Source organism: Phaethon lepturus, unplaced genomic scaffold, assembly GCF_000687285.1.
Source record: "Phaethon lepturus isolate BGI_N335 unplaced genomic scaffold, ASM68728v1 scaffold2181, whole genome shotgun sequence".
NCBI lineage: Eukaryota > Metazoa > Chordata > Aves > Phaethontiformes > Phaethontidae > Phaethon > Phaethon lepturus.
Genome location: NW_010515336.1, coordinates 1 through 23,896, shown reverse-complemented (window position 1 = coordinate 23,896; position 23,896 = coordinate 1). Strand labels below are relative to the sequence as shown.

Genomic DNA, 23,896 nt, shown 5'->3' with positions numbered 1-23,896 from the left:
AAATGTTTTAATATGTGCTTAGGAATTTTGTTTTTGTGTTGCAGTGCCTGCTGTGCATTCTGTCTAGGTAGAAATTGATAAATTCTTAGGGATTAAATGTCTGTTACATTTATAAATTCAGTACTTGCCTTCTAGGGTTGCCATTGAGCTCGTTGGAGCACACAGCTCTAATACTACTCAGTGCTGCTCAGTAAAAGTATCAGTGACAAACTCCATTCTGTAGCCAATAGGGGTTATTTAATTAAGTCTGTTAATTGTCAGCTATTAATATTTATATAATGTATACTTATGTGCTATGATGAACATTATGATAATTATGAATTAGTTCTTATTAGTTAATTTTTACTTATCTGACATATTGGTATCTGAGCTCATGCTGGTTGTTCAAATTGTTTTCCTCATTCTAGGTCCTTTACACACTTTCTCACAGGAGTTTGTGCCATCGTTGGAGGCATATTTACAGGTATTGCACCTTTCAATCTTTTTTCTTTCTAAAGTGTAAACATTTGCCATCTTACTCTTTCTAAAGTCTGCATGGCTGGTAATATATCCCTGTTTGATGGGGAGAGATGATCTGAGTCTTCAGGAGGGAATACAGCATGTTCTGCAGAGCCATGGGTGGCATCAGATTGTAATTAGCACTGCAGACTTTCAAGATGCTGTGGATTATGTAGGCCTGTTACAATATTTCATTTGATTAAATATTTCATTTCATTATGATGTAGATCTATCATCATACTTCATTTTGATGCTCTACAGGACATTTTGTTTTCAAGTAATGCAGTCTTTCACATACCGTATGAATGCATCTGTACTGTTTTCTTGGCCAAACTTGTGTCTGTAAGCAGATAGTTGCTTTCATGTGGAATCAAAGCCAGGAAAATCTGTGAACCAGGGCCATCATGGGCATAGCTATCTCAGAAGTCTCAAACTATGTTCCCAGACATAGGCGCTCCAGTGAGTGCTCTGCAGGGACTTAAAAGTACCCCTCACAGCTAGACAAGGTCCTGTAAGGGGTGGCTGTTCGTGCAGAAACATTCGAGTGTCTGGACTTCATTCTCAGTGCTGGCTTCTGGAATAGCTAATCAGTATCTGCTCAGCTCCATGCATGTGACAGCCCAGCCTTGGTCCAGCCTTGCACTCCAGCTAATAACCAGGGTGTTCTGAAACATAGTCAGAGATGTTCACGTGACTGTGAAGGGCCAGCCTGGAAGTCTGGTCAGCAGATCTTACTGGACCTGAGAAGCCAGCTACTGTACTACATAACTCCTGTGTCACATACCTATATCACTTAATACCTTCATCTGCAAGGTTCTCCTGCCACCTGAGGTATCACAATGCTTAATTAACCTGATGCTGTTAAACATGATTTCTGTCTGTAATAAATTTGATCATATTCATTCTTGTGGTTGACTCGGGAAAGGCTTTTAAAAATTATTTTCATGACAAATGCAAGTGCCCTCTAACACTAATTAAGTTTGACAGCCAGTTCATAGTGTTTGCTGCCATACACCTTGTTCAAAGGACACTCTATTCTAGAGGACAGATCAAATCAGCCGTGTAACAGTTTTTGTGTTACAGTGTCAAATTGATTCCACAAGCAGAGCTAATTTAAACAACCACAAAAGACAAGTCATCTGAAAGCTACTCAAAGACCAGATAGTAAGGCCAATAATTAAGTGTTCTACAGTAATAAACAGAAGACGCGGTTCCCGTTTTAGCTGCTACTTTTTATATAGTATTGAAATGTCTGTCTTTGTGTAGGGCCAAGTAATCTCTTACTTATTCCTTAGATTGAGGTGTTAAATAAAATAAAAAAGAACGTGAAGCTTCATAAAGGCATCTTCGCTTACTGGCACGCTGCGTTACCTCTCTGGCAGGAGTTCAGGGTTCCTGTCCTGTGAAAGATGCTTCAATGGATGCAGGGTTGTCTGGGTTTTGTGGTGCAGTAGACCCATACTGACCTTTGCTGTGGTCCCAAACGAGCACTGAATTAATAGGCTCCTTCAGTCCTGGAGGGATTTGGGGAAAATACTGCAGAAAGAACTAAAGGCATCGGTTTATTTTGCTTTGTGTCCTTGGTGGGTAAACATTGCAGTCTGCGATAAAGGGCATCCACATAGGGAAGCATCGGGTAGAGTAGCTTACTTTTAACATTACTGTGAAATGAGCGAGAAATGGCAAATATGCCCTTGGCAAGCTGGGTCAGGGCAGTGACATGGCATACAGCTGTCAGCATCAGCTTCCTCTCCAAACTCTTCTCAATCATAAGTAAACACACGTGGCTAGGCCTGACTCATTTTTACTTCTGTAAGATGTATCTTTTTCTGGAGAAGCATCATGACCTCTGCCCTGCAAGCTGGATCTTGTCTGTCCTAATGAGATGAAGACTTTATTCTTCTGAGCTGCAGCAGCTGTTTTCTGTCTGGGGGAGCTGGAATTCCTTTCCACTGACAGAAGCATTTGTGTTTTCTTTCCCTGGGAGTTGTTCTCTCTTTGAGGCATGTCTGGCTTGATCCATCTGTTTTTTCCTTTTAGTTGCAGGATTCATTGACTCTTTGATCTATCACTCAGCACATGCCATCCAGAAGAAAATTGAACTTGGGAAGACAACATAAATAAGCAATGACCTCATCCCACAAAAAAACCTCTAAGGACATCTAAACAGGTTTTTCGAAACACAAGTGATCTGAGTGCACAAGAGAAGAGGTTTGGAATTACCAGATGGCCCTGACCACTCTTATCTGTCCTGTCATTCTTTGTTTGGCATTAATTTGTGGATGGAACTGCTTGAACCTTGCTGCTGTAAAGATTAGCCATCTTGTCTGGCTGTGCAGACCCTACTGTAAAAACCCTTTTGTGTCAGTCCATGTTCATTCAGCTCTGCCCCCCTTCCCAAAAGAGATGCAGAAGATACTGCATTCTGGTTGCCTCCAGCAATAATGTATTGTATTGTTGTGAGACCTGGAATGGATTGAAGTTGCCATCAAATAAGCTTTCTAGCAGCACCATCTAGCTTTTTAAATTTTTCTTAAAAGTGTTTCTGAGTGTGCTGGTGCTGTATGCCAGACCTCTGTGAATATGTGCTGAATCCTATGCACTTTCCTTCCAGCTGTCCTGGGCAACATGGTGAGACCTAGCACTTGGGATGTCCTTACTGTACCATGGGGCATTGCAGTTGCTCCAGATTGCTGCTCTTATGAAAGATGCAAGTTGATGTTTCAGGAAAAAAAAAGTGTTTAGAGTTTTAACTGATTTTTAAATTGGATTGTGTCCTTCAATTCTCCTCTGTTTATGTTTTGAAATAAAGTCCATCCTCTATGTGTTTTGGTAAAGCATTTGGAAGAATAATTAAATTATTTGAACTAGTCTGGTACTGAATTGGAGATTATAATTAAAAAGCACACCTGCATTGTGGCAAAGTATGTAGATATCATCATGATGATGTTTTTTTTTTTCTTTTTAATGAAAAATTAAGGCAAAACAGACTCATTACTCTTAAATCTCAGATCTGGATTTGTTTTGGTATTGAGTCTATAAACTTGGTCCAGCCAATTGGTCCAACAGTGCACAGGATCAGATAATGCAGAGAGAAAGCTATTTTAAAATTCATTTGAAAGCAGTTTTTGTTTGCAGGGCGGGGGGGTTCATTAGTTGAACCTATCTACAAACCAGGGAGTATAAAAACCTGTGTTTTTTCAAGCAGGGAGAGAAGCAATTTGTGGTGTGGGTAAGGAGACTGATTAATCTCCAAACTAGAATACTGGAAAAAAAAATGGGTTTGTAAAAAAAAAAAATTACATTTGAAACAAGGGTATTTAATAAATTCATCAGGTCATGATCATATAGTACTACCTACGTAAAGAAGTAAAAACCTACGTGAAGAAGGGGACATAGTTTCTATATTATTATCCGGCTTTATCAGGAACAAAAGGTGTCCAGAGCAGCTTCAATCACTCAGCGGAGCACACAACTTTGTAACTAAATTTAAAAGACTAATCAGGAGGGGGAAGGTGAATGGAGTAATGTAACAAGAGTTTAACCCACAGTTAAACAATTACCAGCTAATCACTTGTCTTTGATAAGAAAGCAAATCAGTTGTAAACCTCAGAAAATAGTTGGAGAGCACTGCTCAGAGCACTACTTAGCACCTAGAGAAAATAGAGGGAAGGTGAAAGGACAGGTAAGTGTTAAGACTTTTACTTAGTGTGGGAAACTGGGTATAACGGAGAAGAGAAACAGAAGACACATACAGAAACGGAGCTTCTACCTGGAGAGGTCAAAAATCAATGAAGCTAATAAGTAATACAGGCTTCTACTATCATGGGAGCTTATGAGTAGGAGAGATCTGGTGATTTTAAAAGACCAAAAGACCAAGTGACTAATAGCCATGGGAAAGCTGAGTCTGATTCAAGGATGTTCGTGATTGAAAGTGGAAGACATCCCGCTAACCCTGCTCTGGAGGAGAAAACCTTCTTTGGGGAGCTCAGTCTCCAGGGTCTGCAATCTTGTTCTGCAGGGTGAGACAGAGATAGGTAGATTGTGCTGTTTTCAAAGCAGTAAGGGCTCAAAAAGTAAAGCAAAATAGATTCACGTGTGTTTTCAGAGTTTATTCAACATAGGCTCATTTCAACTGTACTTGATTCTGTCATCTTCTGACTTCGCATGCTTTATTTTTTCCTTTCTTATTCTTTGATGCAATTTTAAAAATATTTCCCTACTTATAAAAAGACAGAAAGGGAAGATGCCCCTCTCCCTCTGCCCAAAGAACAACAACAGACCTCCCCCAAAAGCCATCACTGGGTGGAAATGTCAGCTCCATCATGTGTACAACCACATTTGAGGGGCTGCCATCACCACCACTGCTGTCACCCAACAGCTTTGTGGCCATGGCAGGGATGCATACAGCAGTTCACAGACTCCACGCCCACCTCCAGCCCTACCGTCTCCCCTTCCTCTCTCCCAGCCAGCATGGGCAGAGCCTGTGTTCCAGCTAAATGCAATGTCCCTGGTACTATGGGAGCATGTCACCTCCTGGCAATCAACAGTGCCCAGCTGGTGGGTCCAGGATCACAGGGTCTGTGAGCTTGGGCCCATGGCAACACTGGGAGGAGAAGCAAGCTAAAGAGCCAAGGCAGCTGCCAGCAGTGCAAGGGTCTTCCAGTTCCTGCACTAATGGCCTGGATTCAGTTTCTTGAAAATACATCATTTATAGAATAAAATCCTGCCTTCAGCTGCCAGTCTCTCGATGATAGCGAATTCAACGTCAGCATCATGGACCCTTGTCCTGCGAAAGGCTCCGGACCAGCGGTTTTTCTCCCAGTAGTGGTGCCAGTTCCCTTCACTGTCTGCTCCAAAGCCAAACACGGAGACCTGTGCACATGCCAGCAAAAGCCATCATTGCATGGGTGCTTGGTCAGCCTGGGAGCGCGCAGACAGGTGGTGCAGTGGTGGTATGGCAGCAGCACCCAGTCCCGCTGGCTGCCCCCACCTGCTGGCAGGTGTGCAAGGCGAAGAGCAGGGCTGCGAAGCCAGTGGAAGGGTACCGCCCATGGCACTGCGTCCAGTTGTCATGGATGTACTTGAGGAAAGCTGGGCTCAGGATCAGCACCTGAGTGGGGAACAGAGGAGCCATCAGGTATGCACTGTGCTGTGAACGGGACAGCCAACCAACCCCCACCACCAGCACAGCCATCCGCCCTCCCGCTTCCCTGCTCTGCCCACAACCCACTGAAAAACAAGCCTAGTCTCTGCCCAGAGGAGCCCTGCTTGCCCAGGAGGAACTGGGGCCTGATGAGCCCTTACCTTGTTTCTGTCAGCTTTGATGAACTGTTTCACTCTCACATATGTGCTGCAAAAGCCAGAGGACAGAAGTGAGCATGGGGCACTCCCACTGCCAGGGCCTCTCCTTTGGAGGCAGCCGGTTTGCAGAGGGTGGCTGTGTCTGCCAGCACCCAGACCCATGGCACCCCCAGCCCCTTGCACTGGCCCAAGCAGCATCCCCCTAGCCTGGCTCTGGGAAGGGACATATCAAGCCCATGGCCCCACAGTGGGGACAGCCACCATCATATCCATGGGGGTTATGGGACTGCAGGATGCCCAAGCCCTGAGAGGATGGGTCAGTGCCCACTTCCCCAAACTGCAGTGCAGAGGAATGCCCCAAGGGCCCTTCATCCCACCAGGACTGTGGTGCCAGGGCCTCAGTGAGACACTAAGGTCCCCAGGACCACACCACGCCATTCCTAGGGTCTCCAGCACAAGAGACGCCATCCCACAAAGCTGACGCACTGTGTGAGCTCTCCAGTGGAGAAGGCACTGGCCACCCACTGCAGGTCCAGTGGCTTGAAGGGGACAAGGACGAGGTGGACACCGGGCCTGAGGTTCACTGCACTCTCCGGATACATGAAGTGATGTGTTGTTCTCATGCCAACATCTAGCTCAAAACCAGCAATCTTTGCTCTGTTCATCCTAGGGGACAGCAGAAAGGCATGTCCTGAAATGAAGGTGCACACTGTGCCAGACCCAGGCTGTCAGTCTCACAGGGCACCCTGGCCAGCAGCCATGGGGACATGGGAAACACAGGGCCTGTGTGCTCCAGCATGGGGGCTCCAGGGAGCAGGGCCAGCAGACCCCCCCCGCCATCGCAGGGCTTGTGTTGGTGGATTTCACAGGCTGGCCAGGAGCTGGGGCACACCAGGGTTCCAGGGAGACAGGGAGGGGCCAAGCTCCTTCGGGTCACCCACCTCAGCACCCAGTTGTGTGCATCGATTCGCAGCCCGTGGCCAGACCCCTTCAGCCGCCCCGAGTTCCCTACCACCGCACAAGTCCTGCAGCGAGACAGGTCCCACACACCACCAGTCGGGGCCGGAAGAACACTGAAGAGCTGCCGAATTATGGCCTGGAGCTGGACGCCACTCGGGGGACCCTGCAGGGTCTGGAGGAGCAAGGGCAGCAACAGGCAGCATCAGCCTCCCCCCCAGTACCCCCAAAGGGGGATAGTGCCCCACTCCTCCCAGTGGACCCTTGAGAAAGGCATAGAAACCCCAATGGGATATTGGGAAAAGGGTGGGGGACAGCCCAGAGAGATGGTGGGGGCATGGTGAGCTGGGGTCCCTGCACCCCCTTCACCCCATCACGTTTGTCTGACTTTACCTTGGCCCTGCCCCACCACAAACAGATTTGGAGAGTCCGGGAAGAGCCCCAAGCTCCTGCCCATGCTGCTCCCACTCACCAGCCACCACTGAATCACATCGGAGGAGAGCTCATGGGCTGTGCCCATCAGCAGAGGCCCTATGGCCATGTTGTAGCGAGCGTTGAACCACGCAGAACCATTGGTGCCGACGGTGCAGCGGGTAGCAGGGGCATTGAAGAGGGATGGAGCCCAAGGGAAGGGGCCAAGGCCATCCGTGGGGGCTCGGAAACATTGCCACAGGACCAGCAGCAGGCACAGGGCCAGCACCACCTGTGTGTGCCTCTGGCACAGCATCCCTCATACCACCTGCAGTGAAATGTCACAGGGACCGGTGGCAGTAGCACCACAGGACCCCTTCCCATCCACCCGCCCTGCCCAGCCTCCTGGCACCCGCCTTGGCTGCTCACCAACCCTGCAGGAACCTGAAATAGCCTGGTACGTGTTTCCTTTTTCAGATTGTTCAATGGCTTTATTGCTGTTGCTCTGCTTCTGGCACTGCCACAGTTGCTTAGGTCCAGGCAGGGCTGGCTGGCAGCACGTGCTGTGCAAGAGGCTGTGTTCTGCCTGCAACACTTTTAGGGTCTGCAAATTGACCTGGGAACAAGTGGCAAAGTGTCATCGCCCCAGCACAAGCCAAACTCCACCCCCGCCGCCTGCAAAGCAGCTCCTCTGCCCGCAGCAAGCCCTGACACTTCCTCCCCACACGTGCCAGCGTTGTGGAGCACCCACATGCACGATGAGCCCGTGCAGGTGCCATGCGGCCAGCAAGGCACTCCCTCCCCAGCAGCCCTGCGGTTTTGCAGCTTGAAGGACACTGCATCATTGCCAGGAGGAACTACCTACTGTCTGTGTGCATGAACCTTTCTTAAATAAATACCCATATTTATGTGAAATTTCTGTTCTTCATCTAAAAGCATTCATGCAGAGCTAAAGTCAAAGGGAAAAGGGTTCTCTTGTCCTCAGGGAGTTCATGAGGTGCTCAGCCTCTCAGGACCTGGCTCCCATGGGCCAAGGAGAGAGTGAGGAGAAGGGATGTGGGGACAGCATCCATCCCAGGGTCAGAAGTAACTGCAGCAGGTTGGAGGGGGTGGGGAGGGTGAGGGGGCTGGACGGGTGGGGTGTCCCCTCTGTACTGGGAAAGGTGAAGGAGAGAAACTCCTTCCACACCCTGTGCTTCCCTCAGTTCCCCAGGTGCTGACATGGGGCCACGGGTCAGCACAAGCTTAATTTCTCCACATTAACCATTTTCTGCAGCTCCCGCAGCATGGATATACCTGCTCGCCCTGGTATGCAACCAGCCGCACTCAAAACTGACCCACAGGATGCGCACCTGACACCAAAACTGCTGCTCCTTCAGGGTCCAACCAGTGAGCAGAGATGAGATGGACAGGGGGGTGGTTTGGATGATCTCAGGTGGCCACAGCAGGTCATGCTCCCCTGCAAGCCTGCCCTTTCAAAAAAAAAGCAACAGAACCATCACCTCTTCTTGAAGGGAAGCACAAGCAAGCCACCACCAGCATGCCGGAAACACAGATGTGCGTGCACCCAAGCAGGAAGAGGCCACAAAATGCCAGTTCTTCACCCTGAGGGCTTGGAGTGACCCTGAAGGCCCCCAACGCTCTCCCTTGCCAGCGGCTGCAGATCCCCATGACTTAGTCTTTTGCCCTCCTGCAGCAGCCATGAGCATTTGCTGTCATGGACGCAAAAAGCATCCATCTGACATGCCAGTCAGGCCAGGAGCCAAAGGTGCCCCGGGCTGATTCAGGCGCTCATGGAGCCTCAGGGGTTATTAAGCTGCCAGCACATGGAGGGGGATGAGCTGGTTGGCAGCTGCATGGCCGGCACCAGCAGCTCCATTAAGCCCAGAGCCAAGGGACTCAGGCAGTGCAGTGAATATTTCATGAAGCTTTTTGCAGTCACAAAAGTCACACACAAGAGGGCAGAGCTCTGGACAGACAGGGTTGAGCAGCCCCATCTCCCTGCCTGTGCCCTTGCCCAGTCCCTGTTCCGCAGACAGGACCTGTCCACCTGCACTCACACCCCATGGTGGCTGAAACGACCACCCCTGGCCCTGCGCCCAGCGGTACCCTTGCCTTGGGGTTGCCCAGCCCAGCGCCATCAGCCACAAGCCACCGTGCTGCAGCCATGCAGCTGCTGCATCAGGCTGTGCCCAGTGGCCACAGACCTGTCCCTGTCACTGCTCAGCCTCAAGGAACACCACCAGGAACTCCCCAGACCCTCAGTCAGGGAAGAGGCCTTCATGAAGTCACAACCCCCTGGTCCCCAGCCAGCTGTCCCCGGGGCCCCTCACCTCCTCAGAGAAAGTGCCGCTGAGCAGGGCCAGGTGAAGCTGATGCTTCCGGGGTTGGTGGCCTTGCCAGCGCTCGTTGCAAAGCTGCAACAATCACCACAGGAAGAGGAAGTGTTGCACCATGACGTGGGGGAGAACAGAGCCTTGCAGCGACTGAAGTCAGGGCTGCCGTCCCTCCTCCAGCAGCGCCCTGGCATCCTACAGTTTTCTCATGCAGCCCAGCATTGCGGTAGCCACCAGTCCCGCTGGCGCTGGATGCCCTGGCCACGTTCCCAGGGCTGAATCAGGAAATTCATCATTAAAGTGTTCCTCTGAGGGTGGGAGAAGCTGCCTGGAGTGGAAGTGCCCTCCTGCCCCTATGGGTCCTGCTGGGATGGCTCAACTTCTGCTGACACTGATGCCAGCAACACAGAGGTCTCAACAGCCTCATGCATCCAGAACCTCACCAGCTGGTTTCTTTTGCTCACCTGGATGTGATTTTGGCTCAGAAAAGATGGGCGAAGGCTGTGAAATGTGCATCAGCAACTGGAAAAACACAGCCAGTGGAGAAAAGCCATGCAAGCTGAATTGTGAGTAATTTTATCCAAGGGCCCTCTTTGCTCTGACGCCTGCAAGGAGGTTTGGTGCCTGAGGGAGAGTGGTGAAGAGGCAGGATCTAGAAACTCAAACTAGAACAGCCCTGACAAATACAGAGTGCCAAAGAGCCAGTATTTATTGGCAGCGGGCTCAAAGGGCCTCTCCACCACTGAGGGGGGGCCAGGCACCAAAGGAGCAATGCCCTGAGCTGCCACAGAGCACATTTTCTGGAGCACGGTGAAACCTGGTTGGAAAGAATTAGGGACGGCACAGGCTCCTGGTGGTACTGGCTCCACAGCACTCATTTGCATTTTGAAGCCCCCAGCATGCTCAGTCCTCACTCAGCAGAAGCCCCTTTTGCCAGGGTTTGCATGCAAGCACAGCTCCCGTTGAACTTCAGAGCCCCAGAAGGCACAGCCGCTGCTCCACTCTACCATCGTTTCCATTAGCAGTAGGAAAGCAGGGAGCACCACTGGACAGGCAGCATGGTCAGGGCATGCCTGGCAGCAGAAGTCCTGTTTCCTGCATGGGAATGTGGCTGGTGCAGGAGCACATCTGTGGAACATGCAGGTTGCTGTTTCTCTCCCTTTGCCTGGCCCAATGGAGCCTCTGGGACAGCCTGGCACTTTCAGAAGCCCATGGGAGGAGTGGGCTGAGGGGACAAGGATGCTGTAGCAGTAGAGGTGAGGGAGGCATGCCTGGGGCCCTCGGTGCAGATAGGAGCTTGGGGAATTGCATTTTAAGCAGCTGATCAGATCTTCCTTCTTGAATTGAAGCAGCTCCTACTCACTGAGCACGTGAACAAATGAAGCGGGTAAGACACCTTGCCTGTGAGGCTGTCCTTCAATCCACCCTTTCTGTGGGGAGAAAGGAAGGAAAAGGACCAGTGAGCATGGCACAGGGGCATTCAGGGGGATGAGGAACTGGCCCCATAACAGCTGCCTTTTGTTGCCAGGGAAAAGATGGAAGATAGACAGCTGCAGAGCAGGAAATGACAATGGGTGCAACAGTCATGAGACAGGGGGAAGAGATGGACTGAGAGAGGAGCATGTGCATCCCAGTGCCAGTCAGCACATGCAGGTTCACTCACCCACCAGTTGCTGTCCTCCTTTTCAGACACCACAACGATCTCGCCTGTGTGGAAAGTCAGCTCATCTTCCTGGTCAGCATCACAGTCATAGAGAGCGCGGACCCTGCGGAGCAGCAGTCTGTTCTGCAAGCAGGAGAGAGCATCGTCAGGCCTCCTCAGCTTTGTCAGACGCAAACTACAATAGCTCTAGAGTCTTGATCCCAAAGCTCCTGGCAAAGATGTGAGGAGTAAGGATGAGAGACTGAGAGGTTTCCTGTGCAGAGGGAGGGCAGAGGTGGCAGGTCACCTGCTGGGAGTTTTGGTGGGACAGGGATCCAGAAGACACCTCCTTCTGCTGGAGCATCCTTCTAGAGTCCCCTACTTCTCTGCCTCAGGACTGTGGCATGTGCAGTTGCACTGCCTGAGGTCCCAGTTCTCTCAGGTCAGCTCTGTGCAAGGAGTCAGCAGTGCTGCTCAGCACGATCCCAAGACTAAGCAACCCAAAGTGAGGTCCCCCTAACAAAAGGACTCTGCCTTTGCACAGTGTCCTCGGGGAGAAGAGTGTCCCCTGGACCACAGAGAGGCAGGGCCACTGTGGACACTGCACCCTTGTCTGTGCCAAAACTGCTCTCTCACCTGCCAACAACCCAAAATCATAAACAAGACTTCCCTCAGAAGTCAGTGGAGCCTTATGGGGATTTTGGTAGCATTCCCAGCACCTAGCAGGGAGATGTCAAAGCCAGACAGTCACAGCAGAAGTGCTGGGAGGAAAAGTTGCTGGGGCCTGCTCCAGCTCAGTTCAGAACCAAAAGTGATAAATATGGGCAGAGGTGGGAGCTGAGCTGATCCTGGCCACTGGCCACCTACCAGTGGGGTACTTCCGAGGAAGAAGAGGTGGGACATCCCGGGCATGGCCAGAACATGGATCTGGCTCCTGGAGGGATCGGTGTGGGCCAGGCTGTCCCACTTTGCTGGGGCCAGGCATGCAGAGGGGTTGCATGGCTCTCAGGGCACCTGTGACACAATCAGGCTGGTCATCTCCTCTCATCTTTCATCATGGGTGGACAACAGCAACCACCACTGTCAGGCAACACGGTACAGTGTGGGCAACAAGCATGCCATCAGTCTGGGAGCTGGAAAGGGGAAGGACTGGGGATGGGATGGAGAGGGGCAGCAGGGGAAGGGGATGTAGCCAGGCAGCAGAAGGACATAAAGTGGAGGCTGGGGGCAGAGGGGCTGTGCAGCTCCCAGGTGACCCAAGAGCTGCCAGCACCAGGGGAAGGATGCAGCTGCCGTGGATCATGCGCTTGGCATCCTCCGTTCCCCCCACACTGCTGAGCTCTGCTGGGATGAGGCTGTTTCCTAGAGGCACCTGGAGGATCCAGCTGGTCAGACCTCCATCCCAGAGCACCAAGGGCTGCTCCTGTCAGTGCTCACCCCTTTGTCAAAGGGTTGTGTTGTGAAAGCCACTGCCCCAGCCACCTCCTGACACCCTGCCTGGGTACGGAGAAGGGGCCATCTGCCATGGGGCACTCATGGAAACAAATCCATTGCCTGAAAGATGGGGATAGGGTCATTGCCTTCTCTGAATCCAGCATCTCCAACAGCCCAGAAAACCCCAGAATAACTCTGCCCTGGAGGTACCAGTACCTACCAGTGGGCACCCTGCCTCCTGCTCAGCTGTGGACATGCTGTCCAGTGCTGCATCTCCCACAGCTCTCCCAGCCCCACGTCCAAGCAAGAAGTCTTGCAGGCCTGATCCACTAACAAGGCTTGGCCAGACAAAGCCACAGCCAACCTGACCTAGTGTGGGTATTGGACTGCAGACCTCCAGTAGGTCCTTCCCACCAGTGTGGTCTGTTTCTTTGCCCCTTCTGCGCCTGTTCTTCCATTACCTGAATCCAGGCTAGGCAGGCTGGGCTGGTCAGGGCTAAGTGGTACCCAAGGCGCCCACTCTGAGGATGTGCGCTTGTGCTTGATGCTCAGCGGCAGGGGTGGGCTCCTCCTGCTTCTTGTGTCCTCAGCAAAGATGGATGAGCTGGTAAGGAAAGGTGGATATGTCCCCTGGACAGCTAAACAGAGCAAGAACAGACCAGGAGTCAGCAGCAAGCTGGTGCTGAGCAGGTCTCCTGGGGGGAAGCTCCAGGGGAGAATGGGCACAAGTGCGTGGACAGGGATTTTCTTTTCTCTGCTTGCAGGTCTGGCTTGAGAAATGCATCCGATTGGAAGTAGAGCTGGGACTGGCAGAGGGGAAGTCAGACAGGACTTGATGAGTCTCCCAGAAAGCAGGCAGCTCTGACAGATGGGACACGCCATGGGAAGGCTGGGGGCAGCTGGAGCCAGTCTTGCTAAGGAGCAGAACCGTGATGCTGCTGCTGTTCCTGCCAGCAGTTTTGTCTTCCCAGCCCTGTCTCTAAAGACGTGCTTCTCTGCCTCTCCCAACAGCAGTAGCATTTAGGAGGGGACAGCGCATCCTAACGGCACCAGTGTAGGGGCTCCAAGGGCAAGGATACTTTGCACTGCTCTTCAAAGCAGGGATCAGTGCTAGGACAGACCAGCCAGCACAAGCCAGCCTTGGACCCTCAAGGACAGAAGGGTGCCCTAGGGCACCAGACAATCCCTCACACCCCATCAGGGCCCAGCTCCCCATCCAGACCACCCTCTGCCAATGAAGCCAGGCCGCAACAGCAGCAGCTCACCCTGCCAGCCCCTGCAGGACCCCGCTGCAGGCTCTCACCTGGCTTTGCCCGCTGGGGCAGGAATGGAGGTGTGTAGGAGGGGGGTGGCGGCACATCCAGGCTGCAGAGGTGGGCAGCTGGCGGGGGGCAGGTGTCCAGCCATGCCCACCAGGGCACTGCCCATGCTGCCTCCAGCCTGCGGGCAGCAGCAGGGGGGTGGTAGCAGCTCTGGGGACAGGCAGACACCCTCTTCACAGGACCCAGCTGGGAAAGGGATATTTGCAGATTAGACAGAGCAAGTATGGCTGCACCCAGTCCAGTGCAGTGGGATCTGGGAGAGCAGCAGCACACATGGCCCCAAGCCAGAGCGTGTCAGGACCTCACCTTCTCATCCAGGTCTTCATCACTCTCATACATGTCGTCTTGGCCCAGCTGCCACTCATACTCCACGTGGACATTGGGGTTGAACTGATTGCTCTGGGCCTGCAGCAGCTGGGGCACAGAGGAGCTCCCTGAGGACCCACCAGCCCGGTCCTACCCACCAAGTCCACAGGCAGCTGCTGGTCCCATCTCCAACCACCTGCCCATCACAGCAACATTTACAAGCTGTGAGCAGTGCTTCCCAGCAGCAAGGGGGTTTTGCAAAGCTCTCCAAACACACAAATCAGGACACGGCAGAAGCAAGAGTTGGACTTGCTGAGGTGATGCGCTCACCCCACGCAGCCTCAGTACAGCTCCAGGTCCCCCTGCCCAGGCACAGTGTGGCAGGTCCCCCTGCCTGGCCTGCCCCAAACCGTTCTGCCCTGAGGGACCCCATGCCAGCAGGGCCAGCACCCGCTGGACCCCTCTGCACCCTCCTCTGCATCCCACACAGGCACTGGAGATGCATGTGTGCGGACGGCCCTGCAGGACACATCCACATGGGTGCAGGTCCCACGCCGCTCTCTGCTACTGGGACGCATCCCAAAACCGGAGGGGTGATGAGACACAGTGTCTTACCAGCTCTTCACACAGGGGATGTCTCATCCTCCTGGCAACATCTCCCACTTCATTAGCTGTAAGGGGGAAATGGCAGCCTTGAATACCGCAAGTCCAGCCTGTGTTCAGCAAATTGAGGAGCAGTGCTGTGTTTGGGGCATCTGGAGGCAAATAAGCCTGAAAGAAGGAACAGTCTAAACCCAGATCAAAACAAAGACTCAGACCATTAGGGGATGGTGATGGGAAGATGAAGAAGAGGACAGGAGCTGAGACACCCAGATAAGGAGAGAAAACAGCACAAGTAAATCCCAATGACTCACAGACATGGGACAGAACAGAGAGACAGAAGAGGTCAGTCACTGCTAGAGCCTAAAAGCTACAAAACCAGAGGAGGACTCCATAGCCAGCACCCCTTGTCCTCTGTGTCACCACAGGGAGCTTTGGGCAGACCTGGTACATGTGTCCTGATGCTTGGTGGACACATAGACCTCCCAGACAACCATGTCCCAGTGAGCGCAAGTGCGAACAAGTGATAACCATTTTACTTCAGTTTCACTTTAACCTTAAACCCCTCCCATTCCTGGGAAGTCTGAGGGTGGGACCTGTGGTAGTGTTGCTGTAGCTCTGCAATGTTATTATTTCTGCAAAACCCCTCCTTGTAGAGCTGCAGCGCAAGTCTGGCTGGGGAGGGGTGGGCTGGGGAGATTCTGGGGAAGGAGGAGGGAGGTCTGCACCCTGAGGCACTGCAGAGCATCCCCAGACCAGCAGCAGGGTCTGCACTGTAGACTCAAGATGCTCAAGGTACCAGTGGCAGTCAGTAAAGACAGATCAGGCACAGCTGTGCCCAGCACGGCCAAGGCAGTGAGAAATTTGGCTGCCGAATCACTGTGCAACTGAGGGACATGCACCCAGCTCCTGCTGCCCTGCCGTGATCTCTCTGCCCTCTGAGGGGCAGCCACCACACTGCCTGGAGCAGGAAATGGGAGCATCTCAGGAGCATCCCAGGAGGCAAGGCTCAACGCACCTACCAGCTCAGCTGATACCTGATGGTGGAAACATTTGTGCCCTCCTGTTTCACCCAGGATCCTAGTTTTAAAGCTTACTTCTGTGTTGTGAGGAGGAGATTCATGGGCAGTATAAATGGTTGAACCTGTGGTCTGGGTGCCAGAGCACCAGTACACACTGTCTCTGAACCAGCGCTTTAGCAGCCCTCCCACCTGCTCTCCAGCACTGCAGCGTAGGTTTTGAAAATGAGTTAAGAATTTTGGCTCCTGTTGTGCATGTGCTTCATGTGGAAGAGCAGCTCAGGCAGTGTTTGCCTTGCGGGGCTCTGCCAGCTCAGTGAGCTCAGAGCAGTCCCACCACAGAGCTGACAGTCAGAAGCAGGTCTGTGGCTGCCCACCTGGGAGGGGAACAAGTGAAGTGGGGCAGAGCTCCCTGGGGCTAGGAGCACTCCAGAGCAAGCTGTTTCCTCCCTGGGGAGTAGAGAGGAGCATCCCCTGCCCCAAGCTCAAAAGCAAAGCCACCGCTTCTGTCCTAGGCTGCTGAGTACAGGAACCTGTGAGATGTGGTCACCCCACTCATGGAGGACCATGTGCACCCCAAACAAGCTTGTGAATGCTGCTGAGCCTGGAGTCAGCCAAGAGCAGTGTCAGAGCAGGACACCTCACTGGACATGCAGAGAAGAGCCTGAGGCTGTCACTCTGTGGGCAGGATCCCCACACAACACCGTCATCAACCTGCCTTTCCGCAGCCTCTCCCCAGCTGCAGACAAGCACTGCTGAGCACTTTAGCAAGGTTAAGGATGTGTTTCCAGAGAAGACCTGAGAAGACCATGGTGGGGTGGTCCTGTGGCCACTCACTGATGGCAATGTTGGCTTTGGCCTTCAGCAGCAGTTTGACACACTCAGGTTTGTTGTGAGAGCAGCAATAGTGAAGTGGCGTGTTCCCCTCTGCCGTCCGCTTTGCCAGGCTCCTGCTGCAGCAGATGGTGAATAACATCAGCATCCCTGGGAAGAGCCACCAGCCCCAGCCACAGCAAATACTGCCTGGTGCTGGTACACATGTCCTTCTTCCCACCTCATCTGAAGAAGAGGTGGTCACCACCACCATCACACCTCAACCCAGAGGAGACGAGGGAACTCAAGGCCCCTCTGATCTAGGGGTAGTTACCCCAAGCCCAGGCCAAGGCACATTTGCTGGGATACCTGCCCCAGTGATTTTTCTCTTTTTTGGGAGCATTTTGGAAAAGAAAATCAGTCTTGCACCTTTCACTAGCACAGCTTAGCCATGACAAGCTGACTGGGTGTCATGAGCTTACCTGTTCTGGATAAGAAAATCAACGATATGCAAAGAAGTTCGATCAGACAACAGCACTGCCAGGTGGAGAATGGTCTCCCCAGGTTCCTGTAGCCAAGAGAAATACAGCAAGGATGAGACCGTGTTTGCCTGCACCACTACTGCAGGTAGAAGCACTGTCCCTTAGCGACTGTCCTTAAACATTTCAAATTCCTGAGAGATGAACAGGTTTTGACTGTCTTTTCACAGTCATGGCCACCCAGGCTGGTGAGAACATAGTTAACATGCATAGAGCCATGGCCCATGGCTTCATGAAGAAGAATCAATTATCCCCTTCTCACATTTAGAAACTGAGGCAACCAAAGGTGGCTTTTTTCCCCCCAGGCCACCAGCTGAACTTTGCTGAGTCCACAATCTCAACAGAGCCCCAGGGTGTGCAATAGCTGCTCCCCACGGAGCTGCTTCTCGCTTGCTGGTTTGTCCCAAGACATGCCATACAAGATGGTGCTTCTTGCTCACTGCAGCATTTTGCTCCTTTGCTTTTACTCTGGAGGACACCCACCAGTGTCCTTGCTGGCAAAGGGAGTGGCACAGCAGTGTGCCTGCAGCTCCAAGGGTTAGGGCTGCAATCGCTTCTTGCACTTATAGCAAGGACCCATGCTGTGGTTTTGCAGGAAAAAATGCTGCCCTGATTTTTCAGCCTACAGTGAGACTCGGATGTCCTGAGAAAATGTGCTCAGAAGTTTACAGGTAAATCTCAGTTACAAATTGGCCATTGGAAAGCCTTAGGCTTATGGTTATGACTTCTGGCCCACACACAGAGCACGAGGAGGGCTGTGGGGTTGCAGCCAGAAAACCTCCCTCTGCCATGATGTTCCTCACCCTGCTTAAGTCTGCCTGTTGCTCCCAGCTCACAGAAAGCACTGTTTTCATCAGAAAACTCCGTCGCTTCCTGAGCATAGGGACCCGTATGGACAGGCTGGAGAGATGACAGCAAAGCTGTTTGCCATACAGGCCCACAGGATGGGTGGCCATACCTGCAGAGGTGCCAGCACAGGCTCGCTCAAATCCACATTCTCCACATATGCTTGGAGCAAAGAAAATACGTCCTTGTCCTTGACAGCTTCTGCGAGGCCAGACCACTGAGCAGCAGGGATCTTCTTGGCATATTTCTTCTCAACATACTTGGAAATGCTGATTTTTTTCCAAAAGGCCCTGGCAAAGACCAGGTAAATGAAAATTAGGGGCCACAGAGCAACCCAGTGAGCATCCCAGGGCCACCCCTCTCCTCTCCCACTGCCCCAGCCACCTTCCTTTTCTATCCTTCAGACCTGTCAGGCAGTTTAGCACCTTTCCACTCTGTCTGTCCCATTCCCCTCTGTCCCATTCATAACAATCCTTCAAAACACTGTGGTTTTCTTGAAGCTTCCTCTCCTGCAGTTACATAATTAAACAAGAACTTGACTTCCATGCATTTAAAGTGTGATCCCCACTGCCATGGCTGGGGGTGAGGACCCCTGCACCCACCACAGGAAGCCAGAACCAGCTCCCCGTCTTTCCTTCCAGCAAGGATCCCACGACCTTCATCCAACACCCCAAGGTCTTGTGCTAGGAGGGACAGGGAAGGGTTGGTGCTTCTCCCCGTCTCCCAGGCATTCATTGCTTTCCAGAACCCCCTCCATTGCCTCTGCTCTGGAATGAGGAGCCCTGACGTCTCCACCCTTCCCAGGTGGGAGATGCTCAGGGGTGCACTGGGGATTTATATACGGTCCTGGTGATGTTTTCTGCTCTCTCCTCCCTTCCCTTCCCCTCCAGCCCTGACCCATCTCTGCCTTTCAGACCCTTCAGCCCTCACAGTTCAGTCCTGGGCTCAGTGAGATCCTTGCCTGATGCTCACGCTGATCTCACAGACCCTGGTACCCAGCCACTGGACACAATGAACTGCTCTGCACCACGCAAGTCCCTGTCCCTCATCCCACTCTACCTTCCCACCCCTCCCTGCCCTGCCCTGCTGATGTGCAGCCAGGACTGTCCTTCTTAGCAGCTCCGCTCATTTCTCTTGCCTTTCCCTTTCCAGCACTGGTTCCTCAATCCCTCTCCTGACTTCAAGGCCAATCCTTGAGGTGTCCTGCTGGCTCTTCCTCACTCTTCTCTCGTTTATGAAACCTTTCCTGCTGGACTTGATGAAATTGCTTCTAAAGAGAAGCTACGATCTGGGAAGGAGATCAGGCAGCGCCATGTGCCTGGCTGCCGCAGGGAGCACACAGGACCACAGAACATGTGCCCACAGGTGAGGGCCTTGTATCTAACCTCCCACAAAAAACAGCTCTTGCAGAGCAACTTACATGTCACTGTGAACTGTGGGCTTCAGCGAAAAGCTGGGAAGGTTTGCTTCCATGATGTCATTGAAGCCAGAGTTGCTGATATTTCTTGCCAGCTGCAAAACAGCAAAGCTAGAGGTGACATGGGACATGGAGCAGTTCTACATGCATTGCAGCAGGAGAGGGAGCTCCAGGCTGAGATCGTGACCAGGTATCAAGGAGATGTCAAGGGGTGCCAAGATGTGTGTGCCCAATGGCTGGAGATTCAGACTTTGCCCTGACTCCTGCTGCTGAGATCTCCCAACTCCAGCAGTGCAACCAACCCCAGAGCTGACCCCTGGGCTCAGCAAGCAATGATCCCTGCCAAACACTCCCATCCCCTGCCCTGATGCCCACCAGATGCCTCTCATCACAGCCTTACCAAACCCATGAGCACCTAGAGGATCATGGCCCTAAAACAGCCCTATGCAAGGTCTCCAGCCCCCTGCCTGCCCTACACTTTGCTCTGCCCCAGTTCAAGCTTGGCACTGCCCCACAGCTTCCCTGCCCTAGAGGATGCAGATGGGGAAAGAGGACTGAGGGAGACAGGTGTCCCAGCAACAGCAAAATGAGCCCCCCTCCTCCTTGAAGATGACAATTCCTGCCACAAGAACCACTAAACCCTGGGAATTACAAGTGGGTATGGGTCAGTTTAACAGGTGAAAAAAATACTGAATTAACTTAGTTTCAGGAAGGCCACAGCAGAAGCAGGGGAGGCTTGAGAACAGAGCACACCATCAGCAGCCTACCAGCAATTCAGAGGTTGCCAGCTTGTCCAGAGACAATGACTGAATGCGGGAGAGATGCACACCCATCTCTCTGTGAATTCCAGAGCACTTGATGCAGATAAGGATGCCCAGGTTAATGGAGAGCCAAGTGGGATCTGTAGAGACAACATCACCGAGCTTGTGCACATCTCATGCCTCTCGTCCCCACTGGCCTCCCACCACCCTAGGGCACAAGCTCCACAGCAGGACAGAGGGGAAGGGCAAGACCGCAGATGCCTGTGAGTCTCCAGGAGCTGGATGGCACAGAGGGCAGGGCAGAGCTCTGCCTCTCCAGGGGGGAGGAAGCACGGCAGCCCCACGGCCATGGGCTGGCTCTCACCTGGGGCCAAGCAGTCGCAGCACTCCCTGTTCCCAGGCATGTATCTGACCTCTTCAATGATGGCCCGGGTCAGCTCCTCCTGGCTGCTTTCCCCTCCACCCTGCACCTTGCTGAAGGCCACATTCAGTGCCTCCTCCTTGCTGTTGCTGAGGACGGACACCCAGCTGCATGGGCAGAAAGCAGCTTAGGAGTGGGGTCCCATGCAGCCATGCTCAGGCTGCAGGGTGAGGAGGGCAGCGAGGCTCATCCCACTGCAGGGGATCCCGCTGTGCCCCGGCCTGCACAGCAGCCACCACACAGAAAGGTCCTGCATGGGACTCCAGCAACAAACTGGGTGCCAGGAGCCTCCATCAAACTCCATGTCCTGCTTGTGGCTGGCCAGCCCCCCCTGGAGTGACCGGGACACAGTCAGGATGAGATGGGCATCAAACAAGGGGCTGTGGCGTGCTGCTCAATTAGCCAAAGAGCTGGCTTCTTATCAGCAGACTGAGGAGCATTTTTTGGCCTGCAGTGAGGCAGTGGCAGTACTTACGCGACACAGTCCTGCTCATCCTTTGCCAGGAAGCGGTACGTGCAGTTGTCTGAAACACACAGAGCTGGTTTCTAGGTACCCTGCTCATCCGTCTCAGCTGCCAGGCTCACAGCAGGGCACAACACACCTGAGCTGGGCTCAGCAGAGCCGGGAGCAATCTCCAGCACTGGGGTGACAGTCACCTCCATCTCACTCAGCACCTCCCCAGTGCACCCCAGGCAAAGGGACCTGCTCTTGTCGAGGGATGCTGGTGTTAGATAAGCTGCAGCTTGGGAACTGCACTTGCGTGGTCCTCACACACCCTGCACTGCCCCACAGCAGTGCTGCCTATCTCACACCCTGCATGTGCATCACTGCTCCTGAGCAGAGCTGCCTCCTGGCACAATTTCCCCAGGGTAATCTCCCCAAGCTGGCCCAAAGATGCAGAGCTTCCCCTCATCACTGCCCATGCTGGCTCTCTGAGCCCAAAGCACTGCCGCCTCTCCGGGCCCTTCCGGGAGGGCAGGCACCAGCACTCACAGGAAACCAGATCAAAGCATTTCTTGTCATCCAAGTTCGGCTTCACCTGGCAGGTCAGTAAATTCAGCTTGGCTGGTGGGCGGCTGAGCTACAAGCAGAATGAGGAAGTGTTAAAGGGCTGTGGTCCAGTGGTGACAAGCACCTCCTGGCTCTGGAGGCAGAACCACGGATCTGCCTTGTGCCCAGCACTTTGTCTTTGGCTCCGCACTCAGGAACAATGCAAGAAATAGCAACACGGACCTTTTCTTTCCCAACAGCCACCCCATGCTTGGAGCCAGGTCCCCAGGCTCATGCCCCTCCATGCACACAGGCATGTAAGGACCTCCTGTGTTTGTCTAAAGCTCTCTTGGGTTGCAGGGATTTACGTCTCAACAGAAAACCTCCTATGCTAGGGCAGCCCAGCAGGGCAAGCAGCAGGCACAAGGGCTCTGCTGAGCGCCAGGAAGCCTCTGGCATGCCTGGCAGTAGCAGGCCCTGCAGACCCTGCAGGGGTGGGCAGCAGCTCCCAGGCAGGAGCGGAGCAGAGTGGAAGAAGTGGTTCTTACCATGCTGTGAGAAATGGTCAGGTAGCCGTTGCTGATGGTGCATTTCCTCTTCTGCCAGACTTTTCTCAACCTGGAAATGAGCAGAGGGTGAGCTCAAAGGACACACACACAAAGCAGCAGATGTGCTATGCAGCACAGCGCTGGCAAATGCAAGAGCAACGCAAGGCACAGCATGGGGCCACAGCTCTCATCAGCTGGCTGGGCTGCCACGGACGGGGTCTGTCACTCTTGGTCTGCTCTGGGCTGAGAAGGACCTGGCATATGGCATTAAGACAGGCTTGCACAGACAGGCAGCACAGGTGCTGTGGAGGCGATACAGGTGCAGACCATCAATCAGGGCAGCAGGACCTTCTAGCAGGGCAAGAAGCCCTTTGCAGAAGCTCTCAGCAAACATGCAAGACCATCACCTTCAAAATGCTCCCAAGCTGGCTTTCCTGTGCCTGCCATTCAGGCAGGGGAAAAGTGGGAGCGATACACCCAAAAGGAGAGAGAGACTGAATTTCAGTCTGCAGTGAAAGAGATTCCTGAGCCCTAGTTCATTACTTTCTGTCCAGTTTTTTGTAGGACACTTCACAGTCCTTTCCAGGTGAGTCTCCGAGCACTGGATCCCTGTGATTCTCAGCAAGCATCTTCTCACACACTGGTAGGAGATGATCCTCGTCCCAAAGGCAGTGGAGTGCTTTCCAGGAGATCAGGGTCTGGCTCCTGAGAGAGGGGCACAGGATGGCTGCTGGCTTTCTCTCCCCTCTGGCCCACACTGCCATCTCCAAGGCAGTACTGACCCACATGTGTCTAATGCACCCCACATTTCTGCTCCTTCCCCTAATTCCATCACCAGGGAGCTGAGCCCAGGACTGAACTGTGAGGGCTGAAGGGTCTGAAAGGCAGAGATGGGTCAGGGCTGGAGGGGAAGGGAAGGGAGGAGAGAGCAGAAAACATCACCAGGACCGTATATAAATCCCCAGTGCACCCCTGAGCATCTCCCACCTGGGAAGGGTGGAGACGTCAGGGCTCCTCATTCCAGAGCAGAGGCAATGGAGGGGGTTCTGGAAAGCAATGAATGCCTGGGAGACGGGGAGAAGCACCAACCCTTCCCTGTCCCTCCTAGCACAAGACCTTGGGGTGTTGGATGAAGGTCGTGGGATCCTTGCTGGAAGGAAAGACGGGGAGCTGGTTCTGGCTTCCTGTGATGGGTGCAGGGGTCCTCACCCCCAGTGCTCACAGGGCTTGAGAGGACATTGGGCAACTTCATGGGAGAGGAATGCCCTCAGAGCTAAAATACAGACACAAGCTGCCTGGAGCTCTGTACTGAAAGCTGTTGGAGGCTGGGACAGTGCCAAGCACAACTTTGTGCTTGTCCTGTTCCTCTGCCTTGTGGCCACCTCAAGAAAAGGACGTTGGTCCAGGTGAGCCCTGCTCTGGCGCCAGGTCACCAAAGCATAAGTGAAAGGAGCATGCTGGATCCCAGCTTATCCATTGCTTTTCTTGAAGAGTGTCCCCAACTTCTCCGTACCATACTGCTTGTTCCCTTGCAGCTGGTGCATGTTGTACTCTGCCTGCTTGTTCCCAGGGTCCTGCCAGAAGGAGAGAAATACCAGCAAGGCCCTACCCCCTCAGTACCACTGGCAACCAAGATCATCTCATGGAACTGACGGGGACCCTGTGCTCCCCCAGAGCTCATCAGAAACCCTGCGGCTTTCTGCATCGGCAGGCAGGCACTATATCAGCAGC

The 23,896-nt window shown here is 53.1% G+C and overlaps 3 protein-coding genes across 3 annotated transcripts in view; 1 reads left to right on the top strand and 2 right to left on the bottom strand.

Moving 5' to 3' along the window:
• Window positions 1-2,892, top strand: part of ERGIC3 (ERGIC and golgi 3) — a gene marked incomplete at its 5' end in the record, with an annotated part of 30,258 nt that extends 27,366 nt beyond the window's left edge. The window contains 2 exons of the mRNA XM_010295710.1: window positions 408-463; window positions 2,539-2,892. Of these exons, the coding sequence (XP_010294012.1) occupies window positions 408-463; window positions 2,539-2,618 (136 nt within the window). The remainder of the gene's footprint in view (window positions 1-407; window positions 464-2,538) is intronic.
• Window positions 2,893-5,205: 2,313 nt separating this feature from the next.
• Window positions 5,206-7,486, bottom strand: LOC104627444 (CMP-N-acetylneuraminate-beta-galactosamide-alpha-2,3-sialyltransferase 2-like). Its single transcript, XM_010295708.1, has 6 exons — window positions 7,232-7,486; window positions 6,744-6,934; window positions 6,289-6,468; window positions 5,806-5,851; window positions 5,492-5,611; window positions 5,206-5,373 (listed from the first exon to the last, which is right to left on the bottom strand). The coding sequence occupies exons 1-6, from the start codon at window positions 7,484-7,486 to the stop codon at window positions 5,206-5,208; spliced, it is 960 nt and encodes a 319-aa protein (XP_010294010.1).
• A 3,375-nt stretch (window positions 7,487-10,861) lies between these two features.
• Window positions 10,862-23,739, bottom strand: ASAP1 (ArfGAP with SH3 domain, ankyrin repeat and PH domain 1; the record flags this gene model as incomplete). Its single annotated transcript, XM_010295709.1, has 17 exons — window positions 10,862-10,936; window positions 11,170-11,287; window positions 12,012-12,162; window positions 13,044-13,220; window positions 13,886-14,090; window positions 14,211-14,318; window positions 14,826-14,881; window positions 16,667-16,782; window positions 17,125-17,210; window positions 18,140-18,317; window positions 19,448-19,539; window positions 20,212-20,345; window positions 20,570-20,733; window positions 21,102-21,150; window positions 21,621-21,708; window positions 22,166-22,236; window positions 23,640-23,739. Coding segments are annotated over 17 exons (1,968 nt in total), but the record flags the coding sequence as incomplete, so codon positions are not given.
• Between the last annotated feature and the right edge of the window lie 157 nt (window positions 23,740-23,896).